At 35.9% G+C, this 16,487-nt stretch overlaps 2 protein-coding genes across 2 annotated transcripts in view; one reads left to right on the plus strand and one right to left on the minus strand.

The window, feature by feature from the left end:
- Positions 1 to 16,487, plus strand: part of Atp7a (ATPase copper transporting alpha) — a 143,648-nt gene that overhangs the window by 42,480 nt on the left and 84,681 nt on the right.
- Positions 14,397 to 15,832, minus strand: LOC124971990 (protein DEK-like). The gene is given in 1 exon segment (XM_047536052.1): positions 14,397 to 15,832. A coding segment is annotated over 1 exon segment (1,107 nt). The 5' UTR covers positions 15,724 to 15,832; the 3' UTR covers positions 14,397 to 14,616.

A 16,487-nucleotide genomic window follows, 5' to 3' on the forward strand; every position in this document is an offset into this window, starting at 1 on the left:
TAAATTTGAGGCCAGCCTCAGCAATTTAGCAAGACCCTCTCTCAGGGTAAAAATAAATAAGTTAAAATGGGTGGGGAAATAGCTCAGTGGTTTAGTACTCTTGAGTACAATTCTCGGTAGCAAATAAATTAAAGAAACCTAAATATTAATCCAAAAGGAACAAATGAAATAAAGTATGGCAGGTCCACACAATGGAGAATGTCATACAATAATTTTATAAAATGGTAGTTCTATATGTTTTTTTGGAATAGATAAGTTGTTTTGTTTTGTTTTGTAAGGTTGGGCATTGAACCCAGGACCTCATGCGTGCTAGGCAGATACTTTAGCACTGAGCTACATTCCAAGCACCAGTTTTGTTTTGTTTGGTGGAAGTTTATATGTCTTGATACATGATGTACAAGATATACTAAAAAATCCATACTGTAAAATTTTACATGTAATATGATTCCATTTGTGTAAAGAGCAAAAATCAGAGGAAACAGGCATTACAGAGGCTTTAAAAACGCACTGGAGCTGGGCTCAGTAGTGCACACCTGTAATCCCTACGACTGGAGAGACTGAGGCAAGAGTATCACGAGTTTGAAGCCAGCCTCAGCAATTTAGCAAGGCCCTAAGCAACTTAGTGAGACCCTGTCTTAAAAAATATAAAAGGACTGGGATTGTAGCTCAGTGGTAAAGCACCTCTGGGTTCATGCCCCATCATTGCCCCCCAAATGCCCTGGAAATAATGAAGTTTTCATTTGTATCTTTTTGTGTGTATGTGTTGCAGGGTATTGAACCCAAGGGTGCTCTACAACTGAGCTACACCCCCAGACCTTTTTAAAATTTTTTTTAAATTTTAGATGAACTCAACACCTTTTATTTTATTTTATTTTTATGTGGTACTGAGGATCGAACATAGTGCCTCACATATGCTAGGTGAGCACTCTACCACTGAGCCATAACCCCAACCCGCTTTTCTTAATTTTTTATTTTGAAATAGGGTCTCCCTAAGTTGCTGAAGCTGGCCTCAAACTTTTGATTCTCCTGCCTTAGCATCCTGAGTCACTGGGATTACAGGCATGCACCACAACAGCCAACTCATTTGTACTTCTAGAATATAATTTAGAAATGTATTCTTCTCACTTTTTTTCAGTCACCTTAAAAGCTTTGTTAACTGGCTCTGAGAAATGATGTTACATGCTGTGTTACATGTGTTACATGCTGTGTAATCTGAGTACTTCTCAGTTCAATGCACAGTACTAAAAAAATACTTAACCATAGATATATAAGGCTATAAGTGAATACATATTTAAAATATTTAAAACTTGGAGATACTCTAAATGTCTATCAAAAAGGAAATAAATTGTGATGCATTCATACTAAAGAATACTACACAGCAGCTAAGAATAATGAGCTAAATCTGTATATGAATTATCATATGTATCTTTATATTGAATAAAGAATTTGAGACTAAAATCATGAGATTTCTTTGCTTATTGCTCTAACAAAATTTGTTTTCTGGAAACAATATCATGCCATAAGACTCAGATGGAAATGACAGAGTACAGATCCAGTAATTTTAGTCTTTTTAATAGAAAGAATGGTCATAAAGGTGATCTTATCTGTTTTATCATTTTTAGGCAGGTTGGAATGACCATAACATCTTACTTATCAAGGCAGTATGACCTCTAAAGTTATTTTGCCCAAGGAAGATTTATGGATATTTTTGTTATTGCTGAATATGAGTCAAAAAAGAATATTGTCTCAACTCCAGACCAGCAGATTCTAAAGTCAAAATCTTCATTTAACATACAAACCTCAGTAATTACTCATATACTGAGTTTTACTATAATTTATCTATGTCATCCCAAAAGTCAGATTAGGATGTGCTGTGTGTATATATGTGTGTGTGTGTGTGTGTGTGTGTGTGTGTGTGTGTGTGTGTGTTTTATCATTCTGAAAATTTTCAACCAGAAAGTTTAGGAACTGATTTGTTCCTTTTTCTCTGAAATTATTATTTCTGAATCACAGTTGGATTTTCTTAGGCTTTTAAACTCAGCGTAGTAAGATTTGTTGTTGCTGCTGCTTATTTCAAATTCTCCTATGATTGAAGAAATCTATATCTCAGTTTTTCTTTCTTCTTCTCTTACAAATTTAAGATGAAATTAGAAACATACAAATTTAAAGATTAAACAATGACATTCTGTTCATTATTTAGTGCTGGGCACAAAATAATGGTACATTTCTGGTACATTATTAGTTTCTTATTCTTTTTCTTTACTTCCTTTATTTTCTACAATATCCTTTCTTTATCACTCTTAACCTTTGCTCTTTTCCTGGTTCCTGTTTTTTTTTTTAAATCAGGAACTGTATGTGACCTGTTTATTCTTATATTTAGAAAAAAACTATTGGCAAATGTCAAAAGCTCTAAAAGAAAAATAAATGCATCCAACTCATGCAAAGAAAATGGCCACTTTTAGCTTTTACTTTATTTTTTTTTCTGAATACTAAAGAAATGCTTACTTTAATGAAACTAGTAATAGAGAAGTATATAAAGTAAAAACAAAGTCACTCCCTCAGAGGTCATCACTGTTAATGGTTTATATTCTTCTAGACTCTTTTCCATTTATACATGTGCTTCATGTCATATACAGATTTAGCTCATTGTTCTTAGCTGCTATGTAGTATTCTTTAGTATGAATGCATCACAATTTATTTCCTTTTTGAAAGACATTTAGAGCATCTCCAAGTTTTAAATATTTTAAATATGTATTCACTTATAGCCTTATATATCTATGGTAAGTATTTTTTTTAGTACTGGGCATTGAACTGAGAAGTATTCTACCACTGAGCTATACTTACAGCCATTTTTATTTTTTATTATTTTGTTTTATTTTATATATTTTGGGGGTACTGGGGATTGAACTCAGGGGCATTCAATCACTGAGCCACATCCCCAGCCCTGTTTTATATTTTATTTAGAGACAGGGTCTCACTGAGTTGCTTAGCACCTCACTTTTGCTGAGGCTGCCTTTGAAATTGAGATCCTCCTGTTTCAGCCTCCCAAGCCACTGGGATTACAGGTGTGTGCCACTGTGCCCAGCCCTTTTTATTTTTCATTTTGAGACAGAGTCATGTTAAGTTGTCAAAGCTGACCTTGTACTTGTGATCCTCCTGTCTCAGTCTACCTAGTAACTGGGATTATGGGTGTGCACTGCTGCACCCAACTGATAAAATGTTTTTCTATACCCTTGACCATGTTAATAGCCAGATACATCAATCTTTCACATTTTTGCCAACATGATAAGCAAAAACAGGTTGTTATTGTTTAGTTTGTATTTTTTATCTCCCACATTTGTAATTTTAATGGTTTAGTTAAGCATCTTTTCATTTAGCAACTAAATTATGTCAAAAAAGTTTTGTAAGTTACTATGTATAGTATAAGTTTTCAGCAAGAAAAAATGTACTCATTAGAGTAAGCATGTAATCATTTATCCCTCTTTTCTTGCATATACTTGGAATAAAGAAACAATGTGTGAATTGATCATATTTTCAGGTTCATATGAAGAAGTCCCAACTGGTAGACTTCAGTATGTTGAGATGATAGGCCAAGTGGCTATTTCCTAGTGTGGTCTCTCACTTGCTTTCTGACGAACAGGCCAATTTTCAACTCTGCAGATGAAAGTGACTTAGTTTTTTGGATAATTATATCATTCCTGATAGTAGGCTAAATATTTCTTACTTTATATATCTTTTATAACCTGTATTTTAGATAACTGTTTCAGCTCACTACTCTTTAACATCAATTTGCCATGACAGCTCTTAATTTTGTGTTTATAGGCCTTAGTCCCTGTAGGCAAATGTACTAAATTGACCAGAATTACACAATAAAATTACAGAGCTAAATAGTAGCAGATATAATTTGCCAAATTGTCTTAGTAAGTTAAGACTGAAATTATAAGTTGTGAGTTAGTAGGATGTTATCCTCAATGAAAACTTCTAAAACTGAGCAGTTATTTTTTTGCTTCAGTGGTTTCAGTGTAATACTGCCTTCAAATGAGGATTTTATTTGGTGACTTAATACAATCTATGTTGAGTCTATATTGTTATATTTCTAAGGCTACAATTTTTACCTTTTTAAAAGTACAAATACAGATTTTTTTTTTCAGTGCTGGGGATTGAACCCAGGGCCTTGTGCTTGACAGGCAAGCACTCTACCAATTGAGCTATATCCCCAGCCCAAAAATATAGATTTAATTCTGACTTTTATTGTCCATCAAAAGGTATGACTTACATTCACAGGTAATAAAATAGACGAAGTTATAGTCATTTAGCTTTAGGATATGTAATGGTTACTTGCAACTCCTGTGTTCATTCTATATGTACATTTTAAAGCTTTTTTACCATTAGATTTTTGTATTTCATGGCTAGGTACGGAGCTCAGTGATAAGAGTGTTTGCCTACCATGCACTGTCCTGGGTTTAATCACCAGAGCTGAAAAATCAGTGTCAGAAGATTTGGGCATATTCATAAAATATAAGAGGTAATCAAACCAATACTTTCATGTACTGAAAAGAAAATACTTCTGATTTGTAAATCTCTTGGAGACATGAGCTGTTTCTTGTCACATGTGCTACTCAATACTTGTGGAGAGTTAGAATTCAGTAAATGCCAACTGAATAAGCTTTATTAAGAAAGGAGGACTGGGGAGATAGCTCAGTTGGTAGAGTGCTTGCCTTGCAAGCACAAGGCCCTGCGTTCAATCCCCAGTACCGCAAAAAAAAAAAAAAAAAAAAAAGAATGTTCAGAATGCTTATTTCTAATTTAGAATACTAGCTACCCTACTACACACGCAGAAAAATGGACAAAGGATTAGAGAAGGCAATTCACAAGGGTGGAAAACTAACTCTTTGAGAAACGTAAGAAAAGATTGTCAGCTTCATTAATAATATAAAAAGCACATAAAGAAAGAGATATTTTTATTGATTATTAAAATGTGGGCTGGGGATATAGCTCAGTCATAGAGTGATTGCCTAGCATGCACAAGGCTGTGGGTTTAATCCCCAGTACTGTGAGAGAGGGAGGGGAGGAGGAGGGGAAGGGGATGGGGGAGGGGAAAAAGAGAAAGAAAGATATTGAAAAGAATACTTGGATGTACAAGTGTCTGTTTCAGTCCTTGCTTTCAATTATTTTTTTTTTTTACTTTCAATTCTTTTAGGTATTGGCAGAAGTAGACCAAATGGGTAATATAGTAATTCTGTCTAACATTACCACCAACAGGGCACAAGGGTTCTAATCTTTCCAAATACTCGTCAACACTTTTTCTTTCTTTTTTTTATTAATTATAGTCATCCTCTTAGGTATGAAGTGGTATCTCCTTGGTTTTGATTTCCCTTTTCCTAATTACTGGTAATCTAGCATCTTTTATGTATACTGGATAGCTTTTTGTGTACCTTCTTTGGGGAAATACCTACATAAGTCCTTTGCTTAATTTTGAATTGGGTTGTACTTTGTTGGGTTGTTTACATATTTCTTTTTTGACTGGGAATCAAACCCAGAGATGCTTTACCACTGAACTGCTTTCCCAGTTCTTTCTATTTTCTTTCTTTCTTTTTTAATATGTATTTTAGTTGTTGATGAACCTTTATTCTATTTATGTATATATGGTGCTGAGAATTGAACCCAGTGCCTCACAAATGCCAGGCAAGTGTTCTACCACTGAGCCATAACCCCAGCCCCTCTATTTTCTTTTGAGACAGCATCTTCTTAAGTCACTGAGGGTATTGCTAAGTTGCTGAGTCTGGCTTTGAACTTGAGATGCTCGTGCCTCATTTTCCTAGGTCATGGATTGTAGGTGCACACCATCATGCTTGGCTTACATAAGATTGATATTATTCCCTTATCATATAAATGCTTTGCAAATATTTTCTCCCATTCTGTGGGTTGTCTTTTCACTGTTTTGACAGTGTCTTTTCTTTCTTTTTTTTTTTTTGTGGTGCTGGGGATTGAACCCAGGGCTTTGTGCTTGCTAGGTGAGCACTTTACCAACTGAGCTATCTCCCCACCCCATCTTTTCTTTTTTTTTTTTTTTGAGGTGCTAGGGATTGAACTCAGGACCTTGTACATAATAGGCAAGCACTCTACCACTGAACTAAGTCCCCAGCCCTTTTAAAACTTATCTTGAGACACAGTCTCACTTAGTTGACCTCATACTTGTGATCCTTCTGCCTCAGAAGCCTGTGGAATGGTTGGGATTACAGGTGTATGCCATCACAACTGGCTCTTGATAATGTCCTTGGATGCTCAAAAGTTTTTAATTTTGATGTAGTCCAATTAACCTATTTTTCTGTTGCTATATATGCTTTCTTTTCTTTTTAAGAGATATGTATTTAATTGACATCTAGTTGTACATATTTATGGGATACACTGTGATAATTTGATACAGTATGCAATATACACTGATCAAATCAGGGTAATATTGGCATCCTTATGTGTCCTTAAAAATTTATCATTTCTTTGTTAGAAACCTTCAAATTTTTTCCTTGTAGTTTCATAAAATTTATAATAGATTGTTTTTAAATATAGTTACCTTCCTGTGCTATAGAACATGAGAACTTATCCCTCCTATCTAACTGTATTTTTGTACTGATTGTTCAACCATCTCCTATTCCCCTTCCCACCTATTCTTATCCTTCAGTAATCACTGTTCTACTCTCTTTTACTTTGAGATCAACTCCTTTAGCATCCATGTATGAGATAGAACATGTGGCACTTTGTCTTTCTGTTTGTTGTTTATATAATTTAACATAATCTCTGGTTTCATTCTTTGTATGACTGAATAATATTCCCTTGTGTATTTATACCATATTTTCTTTAACCATTTATCTATTAATGGACACATTGATTGATTCCATATCTTGGCTATTGTGCCTAGATCTGCAATAAATATGGGAGTGTAGATATCTTTTTCATAAGGTAATTTCATTTCCTTTGGATATATATCCAGTAGTGGGATTGTTGGATCTTATGGTAGTTCTATTTTGAGTTTTTTGAAGCATCTCCATACTGCTTTTTTTGTTTGATATTTTTCCCACCTTTTTTTTTTTTTTTTTTTTGGTACCCAGGGGTACTTAACCACTGAGCCATATCCCCAGCACTTTTATTTTTTAATTTTTTGGGGGACACCACGGTTTGAACTTGGGCAGTCAACCACTGAGCCATATCCCCAGCCCTATTTTGTATTTTATTTAGAGATAGGGCCTCACTGAGTTGCTTAGCAACTCGCTTTTACTGAGGCTGGCTTTGAACTTGTGATTCTCCTGCATCAGCTTCCCAAGCTGCTGGGATTACAGGCCTGTACCACTGTATCCTATTTTTTAATTTTGAGACAGTCTCGCTAAGTTTCCTAGGTCTTCAGTAAATTGCTGAGGTTGGCTTTGAACTTGGATTCTTCTGCTTCAGTCTCCTCAGTTGCTGTGATTACAAGTGTGTGCTACAGTGCCCAGCCCCACACTTTTGTGTGTGTGTGTGTGTGTGTGTGGTGGTGGGGATTGAACTCAGGGCCTTTTGCATGCAAGGCAAGCACTCTACCAGCTGAGCTATATCCCAGCCCCACATTTTTATTGGTACATTATAGTTGGACATAATGATGGGATTTGTTGTTACATATTCGTACATGACACAATACAATAATATAATTTGGCCACTATTACTTCCCAGTCCTTCCTCCATCCCTTCCGACCTCCCACCCCTCTCCATGCTGTTTCCCTCAAAGACTACTAGTTTTACATTTCTACCAGCAGTGTATGAATTCCCTTTTATTCTAATCTGAACCTACATTTTATTTTTTCCCATTTTTGTAATAATCATTCTGATTAAGGTAAGATGCTGTCTTATTGTAGTTTTCATGCATTTCCCTTGTGGCTAGTGATGTTGAGTACTTTTTTCATATAATTGTTGGTCACTTGTATATCTTCTTTTGACGAATGTCTATTTGAATTATTTGTCCATTTTTAAATTTTTTTGTTGAATTTTTGAGTTTTTTTTTTTTTGTGTGTGTGTCTGGTGCTGGGGATTGAACACAGGGCCCTGTGCATGTGAGGCAAGTACTCTACCAACTGAGCTATATCCCCAGCCCAAATTTTTGAGTTTTTAAGTTTGTAATATAGTCTGGATATTAACTGTTTGTCAGATGAATCGTTTGCATATATTATCTTATATAACATAGGTTGCTTCTTCTCCCTGTTGTGCAGAAACTTCTTAATTTGATATAATCTCATTTGTCTATGTTTGCTTAGGCTCTTGGAGTCTTATCATTGGTATATTGCCTATACCAACATCTTAAAGTGTTTAATATTTTCTTCAAAGAGTTTCATAGTTTCAGATCTTCGGTTTAGGTTTTGATCCATTTTGAATTGATTTTTGTAGCTTGTTTCATTCTTCTTCATATAGGTATCCAGTTTTTGCCACCACTATTTATTGAAGAAGTTGTCCTTTTTTCCAGTGTTTATGGTACCTTTGTTGAGAATTGATGGGATTTGTTTTCAGGATCTCTATTTGTTCAGTAGTCTATGTGTTGGTTTTATTCTAGTAACATGCTGTTGTGGTTATTACAGCCCTATGTTATGTCTTAAGATAGGGTATGGTGATGTTTCTTTTTGATCAAAAAATTGCTTTGACTAAAGAATATCGTTTTTTGTTTTTGTTTTGTGGTGCTGGGGATTGAACCCAGGGCCTTGTGCGTGCAAGGCAAGCACTCTACCAACTGAGCTATATCTTCAGCCCAAGAATATCGTTTTAAATGTATAAGTAGCAAGCTCTTACACAGCTAAGAGAGAATGAAGAAGGAAATTGATTAATCCACAAGGCTATAAATAGGAAAAATTATTAAAGAAGATGCAATAAATCAAAAACAGATAGGAAAATGATAGAAATATAAAACCAAATATATCAGTAATTTCATTAAATGAAAGTGGACCACATAATACAGTTCAGAACAGAGCTTGTAAGAAAGGTTATTTATTTTGTGGTCCTAAGGATTGAACCCAGTGCTTTACATGTGCTAAACACTCACTGTATCACTGAGCCACACCCCCAGCCTCACACCAAGGTTGTTAAAAAAAACTTAACAACTCAGTGTGATTCAAAAGAGACACATTTCTAGTATAAAGGTTAAAGAAATTTTAAAAGTAGGAAGATAAAAAAATATATTATGGAAATTATGACTACATTATGGAAATATCCAAAAGATAACTAGTATGGCTGTACTACTTTCAAGGTAGTCTTGAAATCAAAAGTATTATTAGAGAGGAGAACTCTTCACAATGAAAGGGTAATTCAGTAGATACAATATTCCTTAATTTCTGTGAACCTAATTGCATAGGCTAAAAATATGTGAAACAAAAAAATGGGCAGAACCGGATGTGTTAGTATAATTCTTCCTATAATGGATAGGACAGTCTTTCCACGAGGAAACTGGTTGCCCAAAGGACTTTCCTGGTGAATTCTTCCATTTGTTTACTGAAGAAATAGCAACAATCTAATGGCAAATTTTCTAGAAGTCTAAAAAATAATGAGTTTCCTAATTCTTTTTATGAAGTCAGTGTCATGTTAGTATCAAAACCTTACAAGAAAATTCCCTTTCAATAAAGGTTAATGGTAACATAAGTTCACTGTCCATATGGGAGTAAATGAACTTTTACTGCTATCTCATACTACCTACAGAAAGCAGTTCCAGAGGATCATAGACTTAAACTGTAAAAGGTAAAATAGGGGGCTGGGGAGATAGCTCAGCTGGTAGAGTGCTTGCCTCGCAAGCACAAGGCCCTGAGTTTGATCCCCAGTACCGCAAAAAAAAAAAAAAAAAAAAAAAAAAAAAAGTTAAAAGGTAAAATAATGATGATTCCAGAATGGCACTGTTCAACAAAATAATGTGAACCACATATGTAATTTAAAAATTTCTAATAGCCACAATAAAACAGTAAAAAGAAATGTGAAATCTTAATATATTTTATGTAACCCAATATATGGACATTATCATTCAATATGTAGTCAATATAAAATTATTAACAAAATACTTTACATCCTTCTTTCTTCTTTGAAATCTATTGTTTTTCACTTCCTGTACATCTTATTTTGAACAAGGCACATTCAATACTCAGTACCCACTTGTGGTTAGTGTGTACTATGTTGGACAATATGGAGATCGAACATTTCTATCCCAGAAAGTTCTGCTGGAGCCAGGCGTGGTGGCACATACCTGTAATCCCAGTGGCTTGGGAAACTGAGACAGGAGGATTGTGAGTTCAAAACCAGCCTCAGCAGTGGTAAGGTGCTAAACAACTCAGTGAGACCCTGTCTCTAAATAAAATCCAAAATAGGGCTGGGAATGTGGCTCAGTGGTCCGAGTGCCCCTGAGTTCAATCCCCAGTACCAAAGGAAAAAAAGAAAGTTCTGTTAGTGCTATTCTTGCCCCATCTTCTGGGTTTTTCTGATTGTGTCCTCATATTCTAATTTAACTTCATCCTTTATTCCTTGACATTTCCTGTGAATTGGAACTTAGTTCTATAGACTTACTTAGATTCAGTTTAAAATTTTTGGTACAAAAACTTCATAGGTGGTACATAGGAGGTACATAATGCCTAGTTGTCCCACAAAAGGTGATACTAATCTCAATCAGTGAGTTAAGGTGGACGTTACCCTGTTGAGTTTCCATCTTGTAGTCAAGGGAAAATTAAAGAGTGCGTAGCAAAGATATCAGAATGTTAATGGTTTCTTAGCATTTCTAGTCTTCTGACAAAAAGAAATCACTTTCCTTTTTTCAGTTTTCTCATCTCACAGGAGAATTCAGAGGTTGCCTTATTCATCAATTTAAGTCACCATCCACCCAACAGATAAATATCAGTTGAACATCTGCTTTGTTTCTCTCCCTTTCCACCTCCTCTTCTCCCTCTCCTTCCAACCTGGATTCCTCCCCTAGTTAAGACTTGGAAGGTTTAGTATAGATGATTTTCATCTTAGTGAGAGGGTAAAAAGTTGAAGTATATCTGCTGCACCCTTTCTGGTTCTTTGGTACCAGTTGGGATTCCTTATTGAGAAGCCAAACATTGATTATTTGGGGGTCTGTGTTTGGCCAAGTATATGTTCTTTTGACTCATGCTATTAATCTCTGCATTCTAACATTATAGCAATAATGTGTTGTATATTTATAAGTAACATTTAGCAATAACTAGTGCTAGGTGTTGTTTTTATTTATTTACTTTAGTTAATACTGGGGATAGCCTCCTACTTAAGTTTTCTTTAATTTCATCAGTCTGAAATATATTGTGAATTATTTCATTCTTGTGTGAGAAGCATTTATTAAAAATGCTTAGGTGGGTTGAGGGCAAATATTTGAATAAGTAACTTTTAGTGATAAGAGTTCAGTTCCACTGGTATTATTTTTTAAAAGACAGAAAAACTAGTTATTTAGGATGATAGAACAATATATTCATAGATTCTAGATATTTTCCCCATTATCATAACTAGTCAGTCTACTTTGTTGTAGTACTTGTGACTAGTATTGCTTTTTTATTACTTGGCTATGAAATTGCAGTGCTAAAAGCACAATATTGTCTTTGCCCCTTTAGTATATTCTTATTCCTTTTAGAAGAAAGTTAGAGGAATGTGTTTAAATGTGAACGGTAGGTTTTTGAAGAACTAGTATACAGGAAATTCACAATATTTCATTTTTTAATATCCACTCTAAAAAATAAGCACTCAATGAGCCTAGAACCACCCACTAATGACCACTTATATCTTCTTATCCTGATCTCTTTGAACCCATTCCATATTACTACACTAACCATTCATAAGCTCATTTAAGCTAATCATCCATAAATGAATCATTCATAAAATTCAAAACAATATTTCACATTTAAAATATATATTAAAACCAGTTCTTGTTAGAAAATCAAAATTGCCAAGAAATGAAATAACTGATAATGAAGGGTTATATCTTTATATTTAGTTTATAATTTAGTTTCGATTTTCCAATTCTTCATTGAAATATCTGAGATATAGAAAAGAAGGATGTTACCACTTCACACCCAATAGGATGACTATTACTAAACAGAAAATAATCAAGTGTTGGTAAGGATGTGGAGAAACTGGAACCCTTGTGCATTACTGGTGAAGTGTCTAGTCCTGGTGGAAAATAGTACACAGGTTCCTGAAAAGATGAAACTTAGAATTACTACATGATCCAACAATTTTACTTGTGGGTATATACCCAAGATGATTTAAAGCAGGGACTTGAACAGATATTTGTACACCAGTGTTCACTGCAGCATTATTCACAGGAGCCCAAAGGTGAAAGTAGCCCAAATGTCCATCAACAGATAAAAGGATAAGCAAAATATGCTCTGTATATACAATGGAACATTATCAGCCTTAAAAAGGAATGGAATTGGGCTGGGGTTGTGGCTCAGTGGTAGCGCACTTGCCTAGCAGGTGTGAAGCATTGGGTTCAATCTTCAGCACCACATACAAGTAAATAAATAAGACAAAGGTATTGTGTTTATCGACAACTAAAAATATTTTTAAAAAGGAATGGAATTCTGACACGTGACCACATGGTGAACCTCAAGACTTTACACTAAGGGAAAGAAGCCAGCCACAAAAGGACAAATATCATGATTCTACTTAATATGCAGTACCTGCAGTAGTTAAAATTGTAGAGATATAAAGTAGAACAGTAGTTACCAGGGTCTAGAGGGAGGAGGAATGGGGATTTACGTGTGTGTGTGTGCGCGCGCGCGTGTGTGCGCTCCAGGGATTGTACCAAGGGATGCTTACCCTAGGTTAACTAAGCCACATTCCCAGCCCTTTTTAATTTTTTTAGATGTTGATAGACCTTTATTTTTATTTATTTATTTATATGCGGTGCTGCGAATCGAACCCAGTGCCTCACACATGCTAGGTGTACCATGCTAGGCTCTACCACTGAGCCGCAACCCCAGTCCCTTTAATTTCTTTATAAACAAACATTTTTTAACTTTTTTATTTGTTTGTTTATTTTTATGTGGTGCTGAGGATCAAACCCAGTGCCTCTCACATGCTAGTAGGCAAGTACTCTACCACTAAGCCACAACCACAGCTCTGTCCTGCTTTTTTTGGTACTGGGGATTGAACTCAGGAGCACTCGACCACTGAGCCACATCCCCAGCCCTATGTTTTGTTTTATTTAGAGACAGAATCTCACTGAGGTGCTTACCACGTTGCTTTTGCTGAAGCTGGCTTTGAACTCACTTCCTCCCATCTCAGCTTCCCAAGCTGCTGGGATTAAAGGCATGCGCCACCGCACCCAGCCCCAGCCCCCTTTTTTAATATTTATTTTGAGACAGGATCTCACTAAGTGGCTTATGGACTTACTAAATTGTTGAGACTGGCCTTGAACTTGCAATCCTCCTGGCATAGTCTCCTGAGTCTCTTTGATTATAATGATAAGCCACCATGCCTGGCTACAGAGTAACCATTGTTATTATTATTATTATCATTATTACTATTATCATTATTATTATTTACAGTGCTGGAAATTGAACCCTGGACCTAATGCAATGCTAGGCACCCTACCATTGAGCCACATATCCAGCCCTGACTTACTGTTTATTGGTAAAGAGTTTTAGTTTGGGATTATGAAAAAATTTTGGCGATGGATAGTGCTCATCATTGCACAACAGTGTGAACATACTTAATGCCACTGAATTGTACACTTAAAAGGGTTAAAATGAGCCAGGGGTGGTGGTGCACATCTGTAATTCCAGCTATTCTGGAGGCCAAGGCAGGAAAATGTGAAGTCTGAGGGTAGTTTGAACAATTTAGTGAGACTTTGTCTCAAAATAAAACAAAAAATGGGTTTCGGGGTGTAATACACTGGTAGAACACTCGCAAAGCCATGGGTTCCATCCTCAGTACTTCAAAGGGGTGGCATTAAAATGTTAAATTTTATGTTATGTGTATTTTATCACTTTTTTTTGCACAAAAGAAATAAAAAAACTTTATATACAACAAATTGGTTTTTAAAAATACAAAAATAACATCTCATTTCTGTCATGCTGACAATTTGACATATATACACACATGCAGGAGAAAAGTTCCAATTTAGTCACCTGGCCAGCTGTAGCTTGTTAAAGATAAGCACACTGCCACTGAGTTTTCACACTGACAGAAGAGATGTGTATTCAAAATATATAGTAAATACTGCAAGTCTCTGCATGTATAAATGCTGGCTATAATAGTTTTGTTCTACTTGATTAAAATATGTCTTAAGCATTCTAATATTAAGTGCACTAAAACCCACAACAATTCAGGAATCTATGACCTTATATAAAGAAATCCAAAATGTACAAAATACAGCTACAAAAGCAAGGAACAATTACTGCCATGCAAGATTTTAACTAAAAACTGCATAGAAATGCAGTTTAAAATGGCCAACTGATTTATGTAACACTCAAGATAAAAAGGTCAGCAGTAAGTCCTACCAACACAATGCTTAATAAGGATTTAGAAAAGGAAATACATTCTCTTTGCTGGTATAATGGTATAAATCAGATCTTCAAATCTATGGAAAGGAGTCATCTGTCTCTGTCCTCTATCTCAAGAAATTAGCTCTTTTACAATTGTTTTTATGAAGTCTTTTCTCTCAGTTAAATCATAAGCAGGGTAATTTTCATATACCTCTTTGCAAATCTGCTTCATTGTGACTTCCTCCAGGTTAGCATTGGCCAATAATTTCTTTACTGTTTCTTTTAATTCTTCATCTGTAGGTGGTTTCTTCAATTTTTTAATTAAAGGCTCATCATCTGAACTATCCTCAGATTCACTTTCTTGTTTGGAACTGTTTTGATTCTTCTTGGTGGTACTACTATCTGCCTTCTTAACATTTGCACTTTTTACAGACTTTTTATTTTTAGAAGTAGCTTTCTGTTTCGCTTTTTCTTTTTTAGAGGTCTTTTTTGGTGGCTCCTCTTCACTTTCTTTATCTTCATCATCTGAAGACTCCTCCTTGTTTTTCTTTTCATCTTCGTCACTACTAGATTCATCCAATAGAATTTCAGGACATTTTGTTAGCTTTCCATTCCTTGCCATTCCAGAACTATTTCGTTCTTTTTTACTGCCTTTGCTAGAGGTTTTTTTAGATTTTGGCAATGGTTTGCCAGAAGGCTATGGATGCATTAGGAAATTCAGGATCCTCTTCACTAGTTCACTATTTACACCTGATCTCTCCAAATCAAGAACCTCACAGATGCTCTTTAACATGGCATTTCTAATTTTTTTCAGCATTTCTTCCTTCTTTTTATATTGGATACTCCCTTTTTCAAATGGAAAGCCACTCAACTGCCCCACATTCTTCTTTAATGAGGACACAGTGCCTGGTCTGTTGTAAAGCAGTTTGTGTAGATTTCTAAGTTCATCTGTTTTTTTCTTGCTCAGAAAGAAATGTATCCTTTCAATTTCACAAAGTTTCTGCCCCTTTCCTTGTGCGATTGTAAATGGTTCTCTCTGTAAGGAAGACACTTGCATGGTCAACCTCTCTACATTTTTCTTTTCCCTCTTGCCTTCCACAATGAGACTCTTTTCTTTCTCCTCCTCTTCCTCCTCCTGGTCGCTCTCCGCTCTGGGGCCGGGCATCTCGGGCTCCTTCTCGGACGCGGGCTGGGCGGGGGCTCCGTCTCCGTCCGCGGCGGAGGCCGAGGCGGACATGCTGGACCGCGGGAGGCGGCCGCCGCGGGCCTGGCGCGCGGGAGCACGAGGCGGCTGCGGGCGGCGGCGGGGCTGACGCCGACCGGTAGGCGCGTGGGCCGCTGTCTGGCGTGACACTCGCTGTCTGGCGTGACACTCGTGCTGTGCGTGCCGCGCCACCTATCACATTTTTTTAAAAGCTAAAGAGTCTGCCTTTCTCGGTAAATAAACCCGTGTGTGGGGAAAATCATCTCTGACTTCTACTGAGTATTATATGGCAACAACTTAAAAAATAGTAGCACAATATATTGGATTTTTCCATTTATAGTAGGCAGTTTCAGTTCATGGTTTTATAGGACAAACATGGGAAATTCAATGATGGTAGAACAAAATTGAAGACAAATAAATATTCCTTCTCCTTTTTTCTTTGATGTAGTACAGAGCCTTCCCCCACAGAAGATGGAAACATGGTAGAAAGTCTCTTAACCATTCAGTGGTTGGTCGGTTGAAGAAGAAAATCATAAAAATTATGAATAAATAGCCTAGTCGTTTTTTAAAAATCTAAAACATTTTCTTCATTCTCTAGTATTTATATGTAGGGCAAAGGTCACTTCTTTGCTTGTGGCTCCTTTAGCATTTCTCCTTTTCTTTCTTGTATAAACCATACCTATATTGTTTCAGTCCAGATTTTCAGTTTTTGGTTTGCTTTTATTTAAAGCAGAGCTTTTCATGATTACCCCCAATCCTTCTTCACAGTATTAGGGATTGAACCCAGGGGCACATTG

The sequence above is a fragment of the Sciurus carolinensis genome, chromosome X (assembly GCF_902686445.1).
Source record: "Sciurus carolinensis chromosome X, mSciCar1.2, whole genome shotgun sequence".
NCBI lineage: Eukaryota > Metazoa > Chordata > Mammalia > Rodentia > Sciuridae > Sciurus > Sciurus carolinensis.